Source organism: Cyrtonyx montezumae, unplaced genomic scaffold, assembly GCF_038088225.1.
Source record: "Cyrtonyx montezumae isolate F1298 unplaced genomic scaffold, pur_monq_1.0 scaffold_10, whole genome shotgun sequence".
NCBI lineage: Eukaryota > Metazoa > Chordata > Aves > Galliformes > Odontophoridae > Cyrtonyx > Cyrtonyx montezumae.
Window position 1 is genome coordinate 14,488,626 of NW_027071826.1, and position 21,416 is coordinate 14,510,041.

A 21,416-nucleotide genomic window follows, 5' to 3' on the forward strand; every position below is an offset into this window, starting at 1 on the left:
AACTTTTTCATTAGGGATTTTTTTCTCTGTCCCATCTGCGGAATACATAAAGAAGGAAGATGATATTGGAAGCAGTTGTGCTGCTGAGCTGCGCTCTGGGCATCAGCGCATTCCCCCTGGAAGAGCCTGAAGATGGAGGCAAGCACTGGGTGGTGATTGTTGCGGGTTCCAATGGCTGGTACAACTACCGCCACCAGGTAAGGGCCCACAAGGCCACCACACTCCACAAAATGCCTGCTCTGGGACTCGCAGGGAGTTGGCAGCTGCCTAGACTAGTTCAGACTTAGGTCGATTAGGCAAGTGTTTCTGCTTCTGGGCTTCCAGGAGCACGTGCAGTATTGTAAAAGAATAGCGACAATGTTCATGCACAGTCTGGCCTTGTCTTGTTATTCTCACCCAGTAATTACCCTTCATTTTTCCACTTATTGTTTGAGTTTTTTTGTTTACAACTTTGTTTGGCCTTTCATCTTTTCAAAAGTTGTCATTAGCAGCAGGAGCAGTATTCTTCCTCTAGTCACGCTTCTGTACATTGTGAGACCTGTATCATTTGGGCTAGATATTTTATTAACATGCTAGAAGGTTTGACTCCAACTTGCAGATAAGTGGTATCTAGAATTAAACCTTATTTTGAGAGATGTGTGTTTCTGTCTGCTTTTTCTCATAAGCTTAATTACAAGAAGAATCTTCCATTCTCCACAATTGAAAACTCAGCTAAAGCTATATATACAGTGTTTTCTGGGATTTTGTGGAGGACAAGGATTCCTTTAAGCTTTTTGCTAGCTGTATTCTACAGCATGGTCTCAGACTTATGCTGTCACAAGAATACAGTGCTCTGGGATGCAGGGCTGAAAGGAGGAAAGGAAACAGGAACTCCTGTGTTGTCACCCCTGGCGTGAGCAAGTGTCAGAATGGATGGGACTGTGACTGATCAAATTCAGGACTTTTGTAATTAGCAGTCAGGAGACTACAGTATTTTTTCCCTTTAGGGAATTCTTGGGCAATCCCCTTAACAGGTTCATCTTCATTTAAATGTGTCCCTTTAAACATAAACAGGGACCATTTAAACAGGTCCTTGCTTTAATCTTGGAACACTTCTCTTGCTTCCTTGGAGAACACGGCCAATTTTATAATTACTTAGGTATACATTTGTATGTTTTTAACTGCTAGAAAAATATTTTACTAGGCTGTTGCTGGTTTTGACCTACTAGTGTGCAAAACCAGTATTTTAGAATTTAGGCTGCGTTAAATAGACTGGGTACATCTATCAAAATTGACTTTCTGAAGCCAAAACTTGTTAGGATTGAACATTTTTAATTGAGCTGCCTGTACAAGCTAGATAGACCTTATCTTCTCCATTTGTTGAAACCAGGAAAGAAACAAGCCTATGTGTTGCGTGCACTGGGCTTTGTGTTCATTCCTCTCTTCCCTTCAGCTTGTAATCAGTCTGATGCTTTCAGTGCAGTGATGAGATTAAAGCCAAGTGAACCACCCTGACGACGTTATTACATTTGAGGAAGAACCTGTTACTGACAAAAGCTGGCTGAGTGCTTGGACAAACTGGTTTTGGGGGTTGTGCCAGCTTGCTGCTCTGTAACAATCACTTAAGGTGATTCCACGGAGGTGGAATTAAATGTGAAAAAATGAGATTTTTAACAGTTGGAATTTCAACAGAAAGCAATTACAAAAATACAAGTGTTGTACTTGGTCACTTCCCTTCCTGGCATGTTTAAATGTAATTATTCCGAGGTAAGTTACTGGTATTGTGTATAACCTGTCTCTCTGGCTCTCTTCCATGAAGGGGAGTTAATACTGCAACATTAGTTCTTTGTATAAAACTACTTTTTTAAAGCTGTGGTTCATAGTAATTCCTTTTCTACAGTTGCTCTGGCATAGAGCTTTTAACGTTTCTGCTGGTAGGTCTTCAGTACTAAGTTTATCTGCTCTGTATAAAGGAGTAATGAAGATGCTCACCCCAGTATTAGTGTCCGATGATAAGTCAGAATTTGACATTTACATTGCAGGCAGTTAAGTACCTTTTCGAGGTACTTTGCAGTCAGTTAAGTAACCTTTTCAAGGTTAGAAAGCTAACAACAGAGGTTTTTTGAATGCCTTCAATTAAAAAAGAATGTCAACTAACTGCAAAATATCTGCAGTGTCAGATACCCAATTTAAACCTTAGAAGTATCTCTATTTTAACCTCTCCTTTTGTTTCAGGATTGGTATTCGTATTTGCTAAATAAATAAAAAAAAGGAAATAAGACCACTATTAGTGATCCTGTCAGAGTTACGAAATCAGTATTAGAAATTTGTGAGCAGGATCCTTCAGAATCATATTGAGTTCTGGCTTACCTGTTCTGAGTGAGACAGTGTGCCTCTTATACCTGTAGTTTGTTAGAAAAGGTTGAATTCCCAGAGGATGCAGGCTGTCTGAAGCCTGTATGGTCTTGTCTAGCTGCATCTCATGTCCATGGAGGGAAGATGTATGCATACATCCAGTAGTTAACTCATGGGGAATGCACTGGGTACATGCTGCAAAGTGCAGTTCAACAAGGGGCTGCCTCGAGTATCAAACATTTAAAACTTCTAAAGTAGTAAAGAGGAGGCAAAGTACTAACAGAGACCTCAGGAGTCATTACAGACTTTTAGACATGATATGCAGGCTGATTGTTGTGCTTTGTGTATGTTAGTGCTCCTGTATTTCCAACTGTGGATGCAAAAGCCCTCTGGTGAATGGCTTGCTCATCACATGCAGGGGAACCATGAATAGGGCTTGAACTTCCAGTTCATGCTTCACCCATTGTGGAAATTGTTCCAGGGTGAACGTACCATTTTCAGTAGAATAATACTTGTGCTGACAGAAACTAAGCAGTGCTCCAGGATTACAGATTTATTTTTTGCCATTCTTTCCAAATTGCAGAAGAAAATAAATCGTACTGTAACACGCTTTCCTTCCACTATCACCTTTCTTCCTCAGAACCTCTCTGTTCTAGCTTGTGTAAAAGTAAATTTGTAGATGTGAATCTTCCTGCAGGTAGTTACTCAGTGTTCCAGTTGCTCATTACCAGTCAGGGTGCTATTCCCTAAGTGTCCCTTGTGATAAGCCTTTGTAACCTGAGTCCAGGTGGGCACATGGCTGGGTTTCAGTTGCCCAGTTCAGCTCTTTGGGGCACAGTTAATAAATCATGCCATGTGTTTGTGTTACACCTTTTGTTTTTGTTGCTTTGTATTCTGTCCACACACAGAAGTCTGTGTGCTCTCTGTTACCTTCCACAGTAGGAACTTGGTGGCAGGAGCTGTTCCTGTGACCACACGGGTTTGAATTTGTGGTCCTTGCTTCCTCCTTTTACACATCTAACATCATACCTGAAAGTTTATAGGGAAATGAGTCCATTGTTGTGCACTGTACGCATCATCAGCATGAAGTCTGTAGAGACTGTGCAGTCTGTGAACTGTGAGTTTGTACCTGGAACTTCAGCAAATCCAAAACTCCTAAGGCTTCAGCGGTCAGGATCCACTCTGAGCGGTGCAAACCTCAAATGCAGGCAAATAAAGGAAAATAAAACCAAACAAACCAATAAACATTGTTTGCATTTATCTGTGCTTGAGATTCATGCCTTGCAGGCACTTGTTTTCTGTCTGATGCCTGAAGTGAGATGGTCTCCAAATCAGGATGATCTAAACTTTTCTTTTGCAGTTATCTAATCGAGTTCCTAAGAAAAATGTTAAACGTTTTAAATAGCCTACCACAATGGCTGAGTACTTACTGTTATTGCAAGACCAGCCTATATATAGCTTTGTGCTGGTTATTAGAGTTGCTTGGTTGTTAGAAGTACTATGTATATACTCCTCCAGCAACTAAAGATGGTTTCAGAAGCAGATCAAGAAAACAGACCATTACTTTCTGGATGCTCCAGAAGCCATAAATGAACATTGTCAATAGTTTGCAATGTTGAGTCTTACTAAAGATTGAGCATATACCAGAGGAGAAAAATAGCTTTTAAATCTGACAATATTAAAATGCTGAAAATTAAAACATTTGTGTGCTTCTGTTTCCAGCCGTTGTTTTCAGCCACAATTCATTCATCAATCATCACATCATTTACAGCCACAAACTGAAGCACAGGAGTTCCATGCAAATGTGCCTAAGAGCTCCTTCACAGTGCAGTGATGGAGCACTGGAACGGGCTGCCCAGAGAGGTGGTGGAGTCTCTTTCTCTGGAGATGATAGAATTTCTGTGTAACTTTGGCAGGAGCAGTGCCACTTAGCAGCAAAGCTGGTGGTTTGTTACATGTGCTTTTTTAGCAATGGGTTATCAGTCCTAAGACTAGCTGTATCTAATTGCACAAAAGTCAGTGTTGTTTTTTTTTTTTCCACTTGGAAATATTTGTGTGGTTACATACTATGAAACAACTTGATTTTTCCAAAAAAGAAAAAAAAAAGTCTACTCGAAAGCTGTGTTACTTGAATTTAAGCTTAAAGAGCTCTGTGAAAAAGAGTCAGGGTGATTGGCATTTCTTGTTTTCATCCCAATAAAGGAGAGGGATTCCACCTGTCTGGCTTGCTTTTAAGATGCAGGAGTTAATTATTTAAGTGGATTTCAGCAAAGACATTAGGTAGGAATTTGCTGATTTAGCAACAAGTTTAGAATAACATGGGGATACAAAGTCTGAACCATCCCACTAACAGTTTCCATTACAGCTGGCAGCTGGGCACAGTTGAGTAGTAGCAGCTGTATGATTGTACTTTTATCTCTCATCTTTGCCCCTAGCCACACGGAATTATGATCACAAAAGCATGACTTGCTTTTAGTGAATGATTTTATACAGTAAGTGTTCATAGAATTCATACCATGTACTAAATTAACAAGAATGACACCAGTAGGAGACCTGGAACAACATTAGCTGTCTCTTTTAGAGTAGTTTACATGTTTAGCTGTGCTACAAAAATATTTCTGTAAGAAGCAAGGCTCAAACAATGATACTTACAGGCACTTACTGATGACAGGAAATACTGTAGGTTCACAAATGCCTCCCTGTTCTAGCAGCTGGCTGTTTCTATTCTAGTTTTATATTGTTTTTCAGCATATGAGAGGGAAGGAGAAGAGCACGTGACCAACATCAAAGGTGTCCGGTCTGGTCAGCTAACTACACACACAAAAACATTTCCTCAAAACTATTCTACTTAACATAAGGGAGTTTTAACACCAAAACATATTTTTGCTATTATAGCCTCTGTTGGTGATATCACTGTACTGCCAGCAGACACGCTGTCTCATAGCAGAAGTCTTAAAAGGTTGGGCCAAAATCCAAGCAGGCATAAAATAAGGTTGACAAGAATTGAACAAATTGGATGTTTTCCACCTGCACTGAATAATTGGACCCATTTAAATTTAGCATCAAAATCTATGTAAGACGAGGTACATTGAGCAAATAGTCAGTGTATCAGAATGAAGAGCAGACAAAGAAAAAAAAGACAATAGCATGCAATTACAATGCTGGGGGCACTTTGGTATTGATTTAAAACACTGCATAAGCCTCTACAGGCCAGCCATATTGTCTGTAGACACTTGTTGGTTATGTTCATATTATGTAACATGCCTAAGCATTTCCTTGTGTTGCTAGCCTGTAGCTGTGTGTATCAGCCTTGCAGAAGACATGTACTACGTCTTTAGGGTGAGAGGTCTGTGATCCATCTACTCATCAGTTCACACAGAGATGCTTCATTAGTGTTTTCTACAATTTTTGCCTGACTTGCTTCTGCAAATCAAATATATGTTTAGTCAAGTCTGCTCTCAGCTGTTTTGTGTTGCATGTGGTACCATCTGTAACTCAATTTAACCTGTGCCTTTGACTTGTTGTGGCAGCAGCTTCCATAACGCTGAGAACCATAAGCAGTGGAAGTAGCTTGAGACAGGAGGGAGAGAACCTACCCTGACTTGTGCTGTAGGAAGTAAAACTGCTTAAGTATAGCTTAACACCCAGAGTTAGTCATGTGGACAGATTTTCCTCTGGGAGAGTTCATTAAGATTGAATGTGCCTCACCCTTTGTAGTCTTGCACAACTACCCTCTTCTTCCAGCTACATGAGACGAAAACAGCAGGATTTCAAAGTCCTTTAAATTAAACTAGTGGAAGTCAGTAATGCATCTAAACAAACTAAACTTATGGAGGACCTCTTATGCCACTTTAGTTTGGTGTGTAAATTAGTAAATTAATTGAGTTTAGCAGAAGTAGGTTTTAAAGCTTGTTTCCAGCTTGCATGTGAAGTTTGAACTTTTTTAGGTGAGATTTCTCCTGTTAAACTTGCACAATTTTTCTTGCATCTGATGGGTTACAGCTCTGGAGTTAAAATGCAATTGCTAATAACCCATTCAGTCATTGACAGACTGCAAGTCTAAAAGAAAAAAAACCATGTATTTTCTGATAGAAGTCCATACTTTACTGTAATATTGTTTTAATGAGCGTTGTTATTTCTGTGCCATCAGAAAGTAGTTCTGTAAAGAAAATCTGCTTATTCACATCCTGTATGAGTCAGGAAAAGAGCCTGAATTCTGTAATTCTGGTTTCTGTGAAAATGTTTCCTTGCCCTGAATATACTTCAGTGTTACTGTACAAGAAATATATAATTAAGAAGGAATTGTTGGTTAACCAATTCTCATTTAGTAGAGCAAAAGTCTTTGCAGAGTTGCTCTTAGTAAGCTATACGTGTTTCAGCCACGGATAGTTTCTGATGCTTAGCCATGCAGGCTTGGTGCAGGACTAATTGAAATTTGTGGAAGTCCAACTCTTTCTCTGCTTAGCACACTCTGGATCTATCTGTCTGTGGGCAAGTTTTTCTTTTAGGTTTCCTTGCACAACACAGAACGCTGCTGAGGACCTTTTGTTAGATTTTGTTGTCTTTATTCATTTGCAAGTAACTTCTAGATTGTGTTTGAATAGAGATTTTAAACCGGTAAGCAGGAGCGATTTTAATCCTAGTCTTAATTATTACTACCACTGTTTCTAGTAATCCAAAATTGTTTTTTTCTCTTACATCTATGCATTTCAGTCTTCTAGCAATACTCAATCCCTTATAATTGAAATGAAAATACTAGGGCGGAATTCCTTTTGAACAATAGCCTGGTCTTAGGTCCACAGAGCCATTTTTCTTGTTTTTGATGTGAAGTCTCTGTTAAAGACATTAATGAAAACCTGCTTTATTACAGGCAGATGTGTGCCACGCTTACCAGATTGTACACCGAAATGGAATTCCAGATGAACAGATAATTGTCATGATGTATGATGACATTGCTGATAATGATGAGTAAGTAGTGAATGTATGCTGCTAACAAACCATGTTTTCTTCAAATATGCTATATTTATAGGGATATATTTTGAGTTTGTAGTAGTTTTATAAGAAGAGCTTTTAAAACTGCCTGAGATATGCACAGAGATGTTTTGCCTATCAGCTCTTTAAGTCTGCTTTGGGATATACATGTGAACTTTCCTAAGCATTGCTCCACATCTCAACATCTGTTATGGCTCTGAGGACTTTAGAGCATCTTGTCCCTTCTTCACTATTACGAAAGCAAGGGATCTTGCCTCCCAGGCACAACAGTTTACAGCAGATAACCTAAAAGCATGAATGTAGGGAATCTCTACATCCTTTCAAAAAGAGCCTATGAGTCACATATCAAATCTCCAGAAAGTGCACTGAATGGAGAAATGTACATGACCCATCCTCGACCACTGCCTGTACAGCATATCATTTTTTATGTGAAACTGTTTGCTTATACAGTCTCTAATTCTGAGACAACTTCAGCAGACATCACATGCATAGCAGACCTGGGAGCAGAGAATAAAAGGAATTAAAGGAAGGAGTGATAGCAGAGGGATGATAGTATAACAGACCACCTGCCTATGTACTCAGATTAATCTACACGATCTGAGTTAGGATACTTGCAGGTACTCTGAGGGTAAGGACACCTAAACTGAACATATGAAGTGAATGAAATGAAAAGGCCTTTTTATTCTGTGATCATTCAATAATACATGGTACTACTGTTCATACTCTCTTGAAAGCAAGCTGGCCTGTAAGGACATTTTAAATGGTTTCCTAGTTGTTATGGTCCTAGTTATGGTACATTACTAATTCTTGGTATTTATATTGCTTTAAACTTTCAGAAATCCAACAAAAGGCATTGTCATCAACAGACCTAATGGAACAGATGTGTACGCTGGAGTGCCCAAGGACTATACAAAGGAGGTAGGAATGAAACGCCATTTCAGGGAAGCTAAAGTTCAACTTTAACCAACATTGTGGATAAATACTCTTAATCTGTACATTACATATGAAAATGCATGTAGTATAAAGCCTTCAGCTTACTCATCTGTGTGGTTTTGCATGAAGCTCATTGTTCATAAGGTAAATGTAAACACTAGGTGTTTGGAGTAGTGGTCATAAAAGTAAATCCTCACATTGAATTAAAACATTTTTGTATGAAAGACAATCTAAAGAACAGCTGTACAAGTCTAACTTTCATTACATCAGAAAAGTAATGCAGTCACTAAGTGATTTTGTGATTTGGTATCTGAGTGAGTCATCAGTGGCTAATATGATCTATTCATGCAACCCTGCAGTTAGGGTGTTAGGTTCAAGACTGGAAACTGCTTCTGAAGCTAAAATTAATAGCAAATGATGTCTTTTGGGATTTTTTTAAATTCTAGATGATACTAGTATATGTTTAAAAAAAAACCCCAAAAACAGCACCCAGATCCAGAAATAATTTTACCAATGCAATGCAATGGCTGGGGCCTGGATGGAAATCTGAAGAAATGGGTGAAAGTTGGTGGTGAAGGCAGGGGTTTTTAATTTGGCTTCACCCTCAAAACATAAATCTCAAGAAGCTATAACCATTGAGCTTCGTAGTAGAGGTATGACTATATTATCCCTGGAAATCTAAGTAGGAACAATGACAAGGAATTCCAGTAATAACTATACAGAATGAGTAAATCCTCATTCTAATACAAGACTGCATTTTGAATTTGGCTTGCATTCTTCTTTTAAACTGCTCGAGTATCAGAAGGCAAATTACTTTCAGAATATGAACAATACAGGAAATGTTCTCTAGTATATGACCAACTAAACTTGCCAGCCAGACACAGATTACAGTTTGCAGAAGCTCTCTTACTGAATACAGATTTTGTTGATTTAAAAAAAAAAATCTCACTTAATTTAAGTCCTCTTACATTTTTAGGATGTTACTCCAAAGAATTTCCTTGCTGTTCTCAGAGGGGATGCAGAAGCAGTGAAGGGGGTGGGATCAGGAAAAGTATTGAAAAGGTAAGAAAAATTTCATTCAGAAAATAATTGCATGTATATTATACATCAGTATTGATTAAAAAAAAGGTGAATTAGAAGTGATGTTTTACTGGTAGTGAGTCTAAGATAGATGAAGGTGTAAAAACTCTTTTGACAACACTGTCAGCTCTATTAATATATTAAGGCATATACCATTTAACTGCTTTTTGTTTGTTTTTAAAGATGATCTATAAGAAGAGAATTTTCATAATGTTTGCAGACCTCTGAAGTGAGTTTGCTAAGGCTTGGTTTGACATACACTAACAGTTTTATAAGTGAAGTGGTAAGAGATAGCAGTCAGTGGCAGAGGAGCATAGTTCAACAACTCATTAGCTGAAAGAATTGCATGCTTAATCCCAGCCTTGACAGATCTAGAGATATTTAGGCTTTGAATGTAATGAAATGGAATTATGGTTTATATTTAAATGCAAAATGAGGCTGAAAAAGTTGCATAGCCTTACTTATTAATGGATTTGTAGTTTAAAGTATTTGTCAACTTAGTTGGACAAACATTCCTATGTTTGGCAATATTCTAATATATGAGCATTAATAAATAATAGACTGGTCAAGTAGAATATCAGCAATTAATGAGTGTAGTTTATAAAGGCTTATAGGACGTAGTTGAATCAATAATAAAGCGATCTATTTGAGGGCCTAATTGGAAGACCTTTTAAAAAGACACCTGGTGTAATTCATTTATCTTGTATCTACAGAGTGTAAAATAATGATGCCTATTTTCTGAGATGTATTATATTTCTGACTGAGTACTGCTAGTGATATTTTTCACATTTGTCATTTTCCTACATGCCGTATTTCTTGTAAAAAAAAAAAAAAAGAGTTAAATTTAAATTTGATCCTCTGAAAGAACTAGCCTGATTAAATAAAAGTTGTATAAGTGCCTGTCTTCATCCAACAGTTTGTTTTGGAGACAAAGCAATGAAACAGAAGAGTTCTGTTCCAGAATTGTGAAAAATGAAAGCAATTAAAGAGCAGGACAATACTTGAATAATCTACTGCTCTCAATTGTTTATATTCCTGAAGAAGTGAGATAGAAAATATATGCAAGTCACATAGGCAAGAAGTTAATAAATTGCTGTACAGGTACTAGTTTGTTCATTTCTAGTAGCTGGAATGAGCCAAGCAATGAATATAAAGCACTCTTCAGCCTCTTAAAAAAAAAAAGTGTACTTCAGAACACACCTCACTTGTAAAATCCTTAAGTTTTAAATCACATAAAGGAGTGGCTATGCAGAGGGCCAAGGACACTTAACTACTCAGGAAGACAGCTTGAACCCTGATTAAAAAAAAGTCTTAGTTATTTACATTTCATCAATTCTTGGCCCTCAGAGCCAAGAGTGGCACACAAATACCTCCCTAACCCTTCTTTGTTAGGCTTTGTTGTGTGAATTTCAGTCAGTACCCTGACTTCTAGTCTTGGATGGGACTCAATTATCCTCTGCTCAGGAGTCTTCTAGATTGTTTTCTAGGTTGTTCCATAACCAGACAGTTATTGGCCAGGCAGAAACCTGGCTTGGGGACTTCTTCCAATCTGTTTGTGCATTTTATTTGAAACTGTCCCTGAATGCAGATTAAAAGCAAAATCCCTTTGCAGATTTTGCTGTTAGAGCAAGAACCTCACATCAGCCAAACTTTTATCTGTTTGATTTAGAGAGAAATAAAAATCTTAACTGCAGACTTCAGGGAATCAGCACTCATGAGCATGCAATAGGCAAAACAGTTGTACTCCTGCCAACTACCAGCCCCAGCCTAACCAGCAATTGGTTTATGATTTGAAACATGAAGTCTAATTAACCAACCCTGTGCTTGTGGGACTGCAGAACCACACACACTACCCATGTATACCTGATCTTAGTCCTCTTCTAGACACTCATCTCAATAGCACTCAGAGTAGCATGTTTTGGAAGGAAAAATTGCTATCAAGCACATAAGGTGTTTCAGATGCCTAATTTTCAAATGTTGACATGCCTTGGTATTGAGCAGCAGATGATACTTGTTGTAGTAAAGATTAGGTTGGAGTGCTTAAAATGAATTTGTTTTATTTTTCTCTTCACAGTGGTCCCAAGGATCACGTATTTGTTTATTTCACTGATCATGGAGCTCCAGGACTTCTAGCTTTTCCTGATGATGATGTAAGCATTTAGGGGGGATTACTTTGGAGTTTGTCATAAAAAAAAACATCTTTCTAGTGACGTATTAAAATACTAAGTAATACATCTAAAACACTAAAGTGTTCAATGCACTGCCACGTTAGGGACTGGAGGGAGAAAAGGAGCAATGTTCTCTTCATCATCCCTGTTTTTGTTTCACATAGTTAGGTCTTGCTTTCCAGTGCACTGCATGAATCTAGTGTCATTTGGCACCATTAACCATCTTTTCCAGTGGTAAATACTACAACATTTCAGATGTACAAGACACTGGATACGTTAAAGGTGAAGTGATAAACATATTCCTAACAGTAGTTGTGTCTATTAAACGAGTTGTGTGTCTGTTGAACGTCATTGATTTTAACAGAAGCCTTCCTATCTTACAGCTTCATGTGAAGGACTTGAACAAGACTATCTGGTACATGTATCATCACAAGAAGTACCAAAAGGTAAACAAGCCTATTAGAAGTTGTATGATTAAATGAGCAGCTGCTATGGAAGAGAGATATTTATCTTCACTTCCAGAGTAATTTAAAGCACAAAGAAGTTGGTGCCATGCAATTAAGTCTGTATTAGAATTTGTAACTGATGGGACTGATCCTCTGCACGTTTTCCCTTTCTGTCTTTACTGGATGTTTGCAATTGATGCAGCACAGATGTAGTCCAGACACTTACCAACTTATAACCAACAGGGGAGAAGCAACGTTTCTAACTGTCACATCTTCATAATGAGGTCCCTTCCAACCCCTATGATTCTATGCATATTGTACTACTTCAGACTGCTCTGTTACTACAGGAAGTTTGTATATGCCTTCTTTTTCCTCTATCAGTTGCTAATATAGCTGAAAGACTGTACCTCTTTTCAGAAGATTCTGTGTATTCACTTCATTACAAGTAGTTTTAAGCAGAAAGACTAGCCTTTAACATCTAGTAGTAACATTTTTTAAAGCAGCTTATTCTATATTTAGAATAGTTGAGGGTATTTTGGAATGCATACATGGTTGTTTGTTACAGATTTATTACATTCACTAGTGGTACACTGCCTAGGCCTTAAGGATTGACTTGTGTTTGATACGTGCTTTGTATGTTAGCCAGTAGATCCCTATGGATTCTATAGAGATTGATAGCATCTTTCTGTTGCAATTGTTTTCCCTTTTCCACATAGTTTAGATCTACCTCCAAAAGAGAAAAGATGATCTATTTACTTTTTATTTTGTAGCGTTACAAATAGGTTTTGTTATTAGTTCAGTTAGTTTAACTGCAACTGAAAAGCACTGAAGGACTTCTCTCAGTTTCCCTGTGGAATTTATTAAGGTCTCTGATTTATTTTATAGATGGTGTTTTACATTGAAGCATGTGAGTCTGGATCTATGATGAATCATTTGGCTGACAACATCAATGGTGAGTTAACCATCAGTTAACTTAATGGACATAGATTTCTCAACCTGTCATAGGCAAGACCTAAACAGATACTGTATAAGGAATAGGTTCAAATGCCATGTGCACCCCTAGAAGGGTTTAGAGAAGGTTATATTCTCCATTTATGGGAAGTTCCATTTAAAAAATTTCCAGAGTCCTACAAAGATCATCTAGTCTTTTTGTTTTCTGCAAATGAGAAGTTGAAAAAGTTCTTTTCAGGAACTGCATAGTGGTTACCAGTTAAGGACAGCTAAGGTTTCTTAGCTTCAGCATTGTTAACAGTTGTTCCTGCTGACAGTTTCCTCCTCTAACACAAATCAGGATATGACAGATGACAGATGATTTTGCCACCCTGATTTGGGCAATATACCAGGAAGCAGAACTCCCAGTTCTTCAGAATTACTAAGCTACAGAGCTGGGAGCCTAGCCTTCATTAGTATGAGGAATGGGAACCTTTCCAAACTCCACTGCCACAGTTAGGAGAGCAGACAGTGGCTTTTTCAGCATCGTGAAGCTCTAATTCCAGGGAAGACACAACCACCTGCATATCATGGCTTCCTAGGACTTTGGCCCTGGAGTAGCCTGGCTGGCAGCCACTGAGACTTAGAGCCTTGTCAAGAATTTACAGCACATTCACACAGGATGTTTCGTAATGCTCAGTGAATCAGCATGTTTTGAAATGTATTCTATTAGAAATCTCCAGTTTGGTGATTGGTTTTACTACTAGCTCTACCACTGATTTACAAAGGCAGAAAACTGTCAGTTGATGCTAGAACTTGAAACTGTCCTTGCCAACCTTCAGCTGTGAGCTTACAGCTTACTTTGAACTTCAAAATTTTAACTGAGAGTAACCATATAAACTACATGTTGTTTCTTAATGAGCATGTTAAAGAATGCTAAGGGCACTGTTTTAGCACGCAGACAACATTTAAGACTTTTGACTTTTGAACTGTGGCAATATTCTGAGTGAAAACAACACTAACTATACATTAAGCATGCACAGAATTTTTCATTTTTGAAACTTGGACTCCACTCATGCAAGTATGCCATGAGTTGACTTTGACAATATGCCAAAACAGCTTTTGTTTTTGTATCTGTAAAGGTATGTTTAAAATACTTGTTGTGTAAGAGAGGGCTGACTGAGGAGATATTGTTGGAGATGGATTGTGTAGAGGTTGTTTGAGCTTTTCCCTCAATGCAGAACAATTTTCTGGAGAGACTATTACTTAGAAGGTAGCAAAAGATTTGTGGGATTTATTCCAAGTTTGGGAACAAATCCTCATTTCTGTAAGCAGGAGTATGAATGTGTAGACTGTGACTGCACAATATTGTCAGGCAGTTATTTGAAAGTACTCTGTGTTTTTCTCTCCAGAAGTGGATGTTCTTGCTTAAATACTGCAGACCACATAAGAAGTTCTTAAAACAGCACTAAAAGTGACTGAACAGAATTACTAATAAGCTTCTTCACACCACTTAGAAGTAAATGATAGCCAAAATCCTTAAGCAGATGTATCACATGCACCAAAGTGCTCAATTGTGGAGTAAATGGGATGTTAAACAATAAAAAAAACAACCAAACAAAAAAACTGCAAAAACTACTTTCCATTTGTCTTACAGTTTATGCAACAACTGCTGCCAATCCCAGGGAGTCATCTTATGCATGTTACTATGATGATGAAAGGCAGACTTATCTTGGTGACTGGTACAGTGTGAATTGGATGGAAGATTCAGATATGGTAGGTTGATAGATAAGATTTCTTACATTTCTATGCACAAATATCACTGGGCTTTAAAAATAGTTGTTTTAGGGGATTTTATGTTTTTATGTGAGACTGAAGTCAACAAACTGAGTTTGTAAAAGCATTTAACTGCTATTCAGAACTATATAATCCTTGGGCAACTAAATTTATTTTAGAAACAAGCTCCCTTTTATTAGTAAGATTAGAAACCAACTTGTTTTTAGTATCAAGTTTGCATCACCTTAATTTACTAATCTGAGTTAGCATATCTGAATTGGTTAAATTTGGCAGGTCCGTATGTTTCATCTGTGCTTCAGAGAGCCTTAAATACTGAACTGTGGCTAACCTGTTTATTAGCACAATGGAAGACAGTAATAGTGAAACAAGTCTGAATTCTTACACTAGTCTCCTCCCTTCACGCCCTTTTGCTGGGAATTAAGAAATCACTAAGATCAGTTTGGGAATATCCTGGCAAATCTTCATTTCCATTTTTTACTTCTACGTGTTTGGAAGTTTTCTTAGCTCTTACCCTCTACTTCCTTCTAAAAACTGTTAGCCACAACCTTTTCCAGGGGTTTCCACACAGTTTTGAATTTACGTAGCTGTGATCACATGGAAGTTTCTTTATGCAGGAGGATCTAAGAAAAGAAACACTCCACAAGCAGTTTCAGCTGGTGAAGAAGCGCACCAACACCAGCCATGTGATGCAGTATGGAAACAAAGTATGTATTCGAGTGGGCTTCCTGGTCAGATAGACCTTAAAACCTTTTCTGCCCTATGCATTTTTTCCCTTTAAAACAAAAATAAACAGCAGTCTGACAAAGTTGATTTGAAAATGAAACTGCTCATCATACACAAAAAAAGCCCTGACATCAATCAAGTGCAATATCAACAGTTACCACTTCCAAGTACATTGTTCCCTTGAATGGGATGGGCCATGAGATGACATGTTATTTATAATAGTCCTGTTATTCAATGCGTTGATAGAAATGCATTGACTAATTGTTTAAAAAAATAAATCAGGTCATTTAACCTGACTGTTCTTTCTTCCTCTGATATTTGGAAATAAAAGTTCCAAGATTTTTGGCAGCTTTGATCTTATGAACAGATAATCAGAAACAAAAACATTTTCAAGCCTATGAGTTCCTTTTTTTAATAAAGGAGATTTAGAGAGTTAGATTTGCACAGCAAAGCAAAGCGTTCAACTGGAAACGCTTGATGGTTTATTTATTTACTTTCTAACTTTCAGAGCATCTCCTCTATGAAAGTGATGCAGTTTCAGGGCACGAGGAAGAAGGCTGTCCCCATTTCTCTGCCACCTGTAGAACACCACGACCTGACTCCTAGTCCTGATGTGCCTCTTGCTATCATGAAACGAAAGCTGATGGCTACCAATGATGTGTATGAGGCTAAGAAGATTGCTGCTGAGATGAAAGCACACCTGGAGGTATACAAAACAAAAACAAACAAGCCCAACAAACAACAGTAAAACCTCACTGTGCCAGGTCAGATTTCTGTCCTTAATAAGAGGTCATACTCCTGATCCAATGGGAGTGTTTCCAGTTTTTAACAAAATTAAAATGCAGATTGCTAACCTCTAGCTGATAGCTTATTCTTCCTTTAAAATTTAGCCATTTACTCCCAAAGGCATTTAAAAGAGTGATTATAAAGATAGAGGTAAGCAAATGCAAAACTCAGGGCATTTCCAGTCAACAAAAGGTGTGATGCTTTCTCTATCCATAGAAATTCTTGCTGGCAGGAGTTGCCCTTTGATATTAAATAAACTTGTCACAGTAGAAGCAAAGTCTCCCACATCAAATAGCTTCTCCAGTAGTGTGACCACTATCAATACTGTCTTTCTTCTGGCAGAACACCAGAAGGAGAAGGAGCTATTTTGTGCACCAGGAGTCTCTTTGTCCTTAGCTTTCTTTTGAGCCAAGGTCCAAAATACTGTACCAAAAATAGGAGGCAAAATTGGTTTCCTTAAAGATTTCAAGAGCCGAGGGCAAAGAGATTTAAAGAAAAATTCCATTAAAAGTCTTCAAGGTTAAAAAAAAAAGCACATTTTAAAGTTTTGTATTATGCACAGGCTAAAGAATATATCCAGGAATCCATGCGGAAGATCATCACCTTAATAACAGGATCAGCAGAACTGACCAACCAGATTCTGTCAGACAGACTGACCATCAGCAATTATGACTGCTATCAGGCAGCAGCCAACTACTTCAAAACTCATTGCTTCAACTGGCACTCTCCCTTGGTAAGGCAAACATTAGATGCAGCCTGATAAACGTACCGGTAATGCTACAAGTTCAGTTGTCATTGTGAGGTGTCCGGGGCAGTCTTACAGCTTAGTTTTGGATGAGTAATGTCTTTGGAAGAGGGAAACTGCTTTTACCACACTTGTAGATTAAGATTACAAAAAATACCTTCAGTAAAAAGCAAACAAAAATACGAATTTCTACTAGTTAGAACTATCCCTTCATCTCCTTCCCCAGAAATCCAAATATTAAGCAAGTCATGTATTTTTGGTCGAAGCGTTACTACTAGAAAAACAGTAACATCACTACCTCTTTGAGTTCATAGCAAGTTCAGATTTCTGTATTACAATTGCACATTGTGCAGTTCTTTTTCATAACCTCATTGATACTGTCACTGGCTCATTGAATCCCTGAGAGTTTTTTTTTTATTATTTTTGTTAAAGCTGCTTTATTATTGCCCATTCTTCCTGAGATCTCACTTGAGGACCAAATTTTTCTAAGAGCATATAGCAACAGAACAAGGGGAAATAGGGAAATAGCTTTAAACTGGAAGAGGGTATATTTAGACCAGATACTGGGAAGAAATTCTTTACTGTGATGGTAGTGAGTTGCTGGAACAGGCTGCTCAGTGAGGCTGTGGATACCCCCTCCCTGGGGGCATTCAAGGCCAGGCTGCCCAGGGCTTTGAGCAACCTGGTCTAGTAGGAGGTGTCCCTGCCTACAGCAGTGAGGGGTTGGAACTTTATGATCTTAAATGTCCCCTCCAGCCTAAACTGTTCTGTGATTCTGTGAACAATTGTTGATTGTAGCAGAAGTCAGTGCAATTATCTGCCAATTAGACAAGATGCAAGTACTATCTGAAAATCAAAAGCAGAGGCACTTTCTCAACTGGAGCTTCTGTTCAGACAGGCTATTAGGAGGCCATGAAGCTTTGTTAAACTTCTAGTTCCTCTCTTGTGCTTTTTAGGGGATTTTGTTTGTTTTGGTCCTTTGTGTTTTTTATTTGTTTCTGAGTGCAAGTGGTTAGATAGATGAGCCTTGCCTAAAAGCTAGTGTGCAGAAACAGCTGAATTTACCTAACAAACTTAAAAGAAAAAAATACACAGAAGAGAGACCCATCTAGCTATTAGTATTAGAGCATTCAGACCAGCAAATAAGTGCCTTGAATGTTAACAACACCTTTGAAGTATTGCCACAACTTAGCTTGCATTAAAAAAAAAATCTCCTGTTCATCCCTGCAATTATTCAAAATGTTTATTTCAGTACGAGTATGCACTGAGACAACTGTATGCTTTGGTCAATGTCTGTGAAGGAAGATACACTGTTGACAGGTAAGGAGGTTCTCAAATACTCCATGTTGTTTTGTCTATGGCTAAAAAAAAAGACAGCACTAATAGAATGATGAAACCTAGCACTACAAGCTTTACAATTGCTCTCTCTTGGCCATTTTGTCACTGAAGTTCCAACTCTAAAGCTTTATGTGCTAATTCTAGAAAACACATCCTGTTTAGTCTCTCCCACTTGTAAGTGTCCAGACCTCCAAGTCTTTAATTTGCTTGTTGGAAACCCTCAGGTAAAATTAAAGTCAATCAGAAGATCCCACTGCACAGCATAGCTTCCAAACAGCACAACAAGTTGGTGTTAGAGGACAGACACATAGTTCAGTAATTTCTGTGTGATGTCACACTGAAGCACAGTCAGGAATTGCTGTTTTCTCCTCGAGCCCTCAGCTGCTGACTCAGACCAAAGCAATTCTGTGTTCTCATCCATAAGCATGTGGGAGGAAAACAGGAAAACAAGGGTCCAGGCTGAAGTGTTGTGGTCAGGGCAAGGAAGTGTTGCTTTGGAATTCTGACTTAAGGAGGTTGTAGTTCATGGGAGAGGATGGGATGCTAGCTTGTGAGACACTCAAGCAGAAGAGGGAGGAAGGACTAATAGTTTGGGCAGAGCAAGCATGCAGCTGAGGTGGTGAGGAGCTCCTTTGCATCCTACTACAATCAGTTTGGAAAACTGTTTGAGAAGAAAGCACATGAAAAGTTTCTTATTGTTACTGTTCTCTGTTGCAGAATATTCTTGGCCATGGATCAAGTGTGCCGTGGGTACTGATGGAAACAGCAGTCTAATGTAACCATTACAGCAAGTGATAATTTCTCGTAACTGAAATAATCCAGACTTTACGTGCATGTAACATGAAGAGTCAACCACTGTAGTGAAGCTGTGCTAGGAGCTGAGGTACCTGCCCAGCAGCCTGACATCATGCGCCAGCACTCTCCCCCCACTCCACCTGCTGACAGCCCAATGGTTTGACAGAGCCATTTTATCAGACCACATGGAGCTTTCAGGATGGGAATCTCTGGATGAACACTACACACCATCAGCAGCAATTCTAGATCTATGCTAAATTTAAATATTGACTCAGATTACGGAAAAGAAAAATTATAGCACTGCTAACCATTATGGGTTCTTTTCTTCTTTTAAGTGATAATGAATGCTATTACAGTGACTAATTTGCAGATTGGTTGAAGGGTGATGTAACCAAAGTTTTGTTTCTTTTTTTAAAGCTTTAACAGTTTAAAGAAGCAAGTTGTTGCATTCAAAATCTATCAGATCTTAACAGCACAGTTCAGCTATCAACAGTAAAAGCCTTTTTTGGTAGAAAACACTGTTTTCCAAAGAAAAAACAGAAGTATCTAGTGCTGTAAATTTAGCACCAGTAGGCTGTAACTATATGTGTGTACGCACAAATGTGTGAGAAGTCAGAGTTCAAGAATTGTCTGTGAATAAAAATAAAGTTGATGGTTTCATCAACCTGCTAGGCAATACAGCATTAAGCATCTCATTTCTTGAAATAAATTGAGAGCTAATTCCTTTATGACAGTGCATTAAGTGGCTATTTAACCTCCATAAAACACACCTCATCAAACAAGAAACACAAAACCCCCAGATCACATTTGAAGGCACATTCCTAAGAAATGTTCAACAAACAACAAGCAGGAAAGCAAATTAGAAGCCATGAGGTGGTTCCAAATAGCTTCAGATTGTCCATACCTTTTTACACGTGGATATGGTTTGCAGAAGTACTTCAAGGATCTTCCCAGTGTTTGAAATTAATAAGCAAAATTATCTTCATGAGAAAAGATGAAACATCAGGTAAAACTAATCACAGCTCTGCAAGATAGTGAAACTTTAGGGTAGTTCTACTCCCAGGAGCTGAGAGTGGAAGGAAGAAAAGCTGAACTTTCATTTACCTTAAGAATCAAACCCAAGAGCATTAGCGCTTTCAGCTGTGAATGTGAGTACAATTAGCTTCAGAAAGGGTGGGGCAAGGCAAAAAGCTGTGAAACACAGCTTTACTGAATCAAGAAATTAAAGTTTATGCCTTGAGGGTTCTGAAAGTTTGAATATTTGGGTTTTTGATGCAGCTTATTTCTTTTCAGTTGTAAAACTTGAAAAGGATGGAGGTTTACAAATAAGAGGTTGTGAAATTCTGGAGTACTTAATGTGTTGCAGATGTTCTCCTGAAGACAGAAAGGAGGTTGAACAGGACAGCACTCAGGCAGGCTTTTTGTCTTCTGTTTTTTATGTCTAGAATCTAAAGAGAAAAGAAAAGCCCTCCAGGTTCTCCACAAATACTCTGCTTTGCTGTCCAGCCAAGAGACTCCAGCTATGCTGAGTGGAAAACAAGTAAATAAAGAACAAACTGCTGGCACAGATCTGTTCTCATTCTTCTGCACACTTGGAGCTGTGAGGATGCAAAGCTGAAATGTGGAGGTGCCTATCCAGAGTGCAGTCACACAGGAAACAACTCAGCAGAATGAAAAGATCCACAGCCTTCGCCTGCACTGATCGATACGTTTATTTTAAGGTCTCCAAATAGCATCGTATTGACTTAATGCCTGTATGGCAGGCTGCTTATTCTGGGATGGTGGTAGAACCTGATTAGAAGATGGTTTTAGGATTGTGCAAGGTCAGTCTTAAGAGTCGTTTATGGTGCATTGTGCAAGCACAAGCACCCTTACAGCTCCTTCGGGCACATGCTTGCATAGGCTACAATTCCTAGAACGCTTGGATGTAGAAATAACTACTTCAAAATAAATAAGGCTGCTGCTTCCCAGCAAATTGTCAGCATCCACCAGAACAGGTCAGGGTGTGTTGTCCACAAAATCATCCTGTGCAGAATAGTTGTGTTTAGCCCTGACCTTGGGAAGAGTGCCAGGGTGGAATGTGGTGGGACAGGTGGGGTCTTACACCGGCTGAGGACAAGGAACACATTTTTCACTGTGCATGTGCTTGGAATACTGGAGCAGGGCCTCTGAGGGGCTGAGCAGACTCCAGCCCTGGGACCTGCAGCACAGAAAGGACAGGGCCCTGAGCTATCCTGGGAGCAGCCCTGCTTTCAGCAAGGGTTGGGCTGGATGGCCCTGCCATCATGAGTCACTCCTGAAGGAAAATAGAGTCCTGTGCAAAGTATCTGTCAAAGTACAGGTTGGTGA

General features: G+C 38.7%; 1 protein-coding gene across 1 annotated transcript; it reads left to right on the top strand.

The window, feature by feature from the left end:
- LGMN (legumain) lies at positions 1 to 19,743 on the top strand. Its single transcript, XM_065751267.1, has 13 exons — positions 1 to 197; positions 7,205 to 7,302; positions 8,163 to 8,244; positions 9,236 to 9,321; positions 11,414 to 11,489; positions 11,891 to 11,953; positions 12,839 to 12,905; positions 14,541 to 14,659; positions 15,295 to 15,384; positions 15,912 to 16,109; positions 16,752 to 16,922; positions 18,187 to 18,254; positions 18,990 to 19,743. The coding sequence occupies exons 1-13, from the start codon at positions 60 to 62 to the stop codon at positions 19,027 to 19,029; spliced, it is 1,296 nt and encodes a 431-aa protein (XP_065607339.1). The 5' UTR covers positions 1 to 59; the 3' UTR covers positions 19,030 to 19,743.
- The last annotated feature ends 1,673 nt before the right edge of the window (positions 19,744 to 21,416 follow it).

Coding starts and splice junctions, on each gene's coding strand:
- LGMN (XM_065751267.1), top strand. CDS start 60: ATGATATTGGAAGCAGTTGTGCTGCTGAGCTGCGCTCTGGGCATCAGC. Junction 11,954..12,838: donor ATCACAAGAAGTACCAAAAG/GTAAACAAGCCT, acceptor TTTATTTTATAG/ATGGTGTTTTACATTGAAGC. Junction 16,110..16,751: donor AGATGAAAGCACACCTGGAG/GTATACAAAACA, acceptor TATTATGCACAG/GCTAAAGAATATATCCAGGA.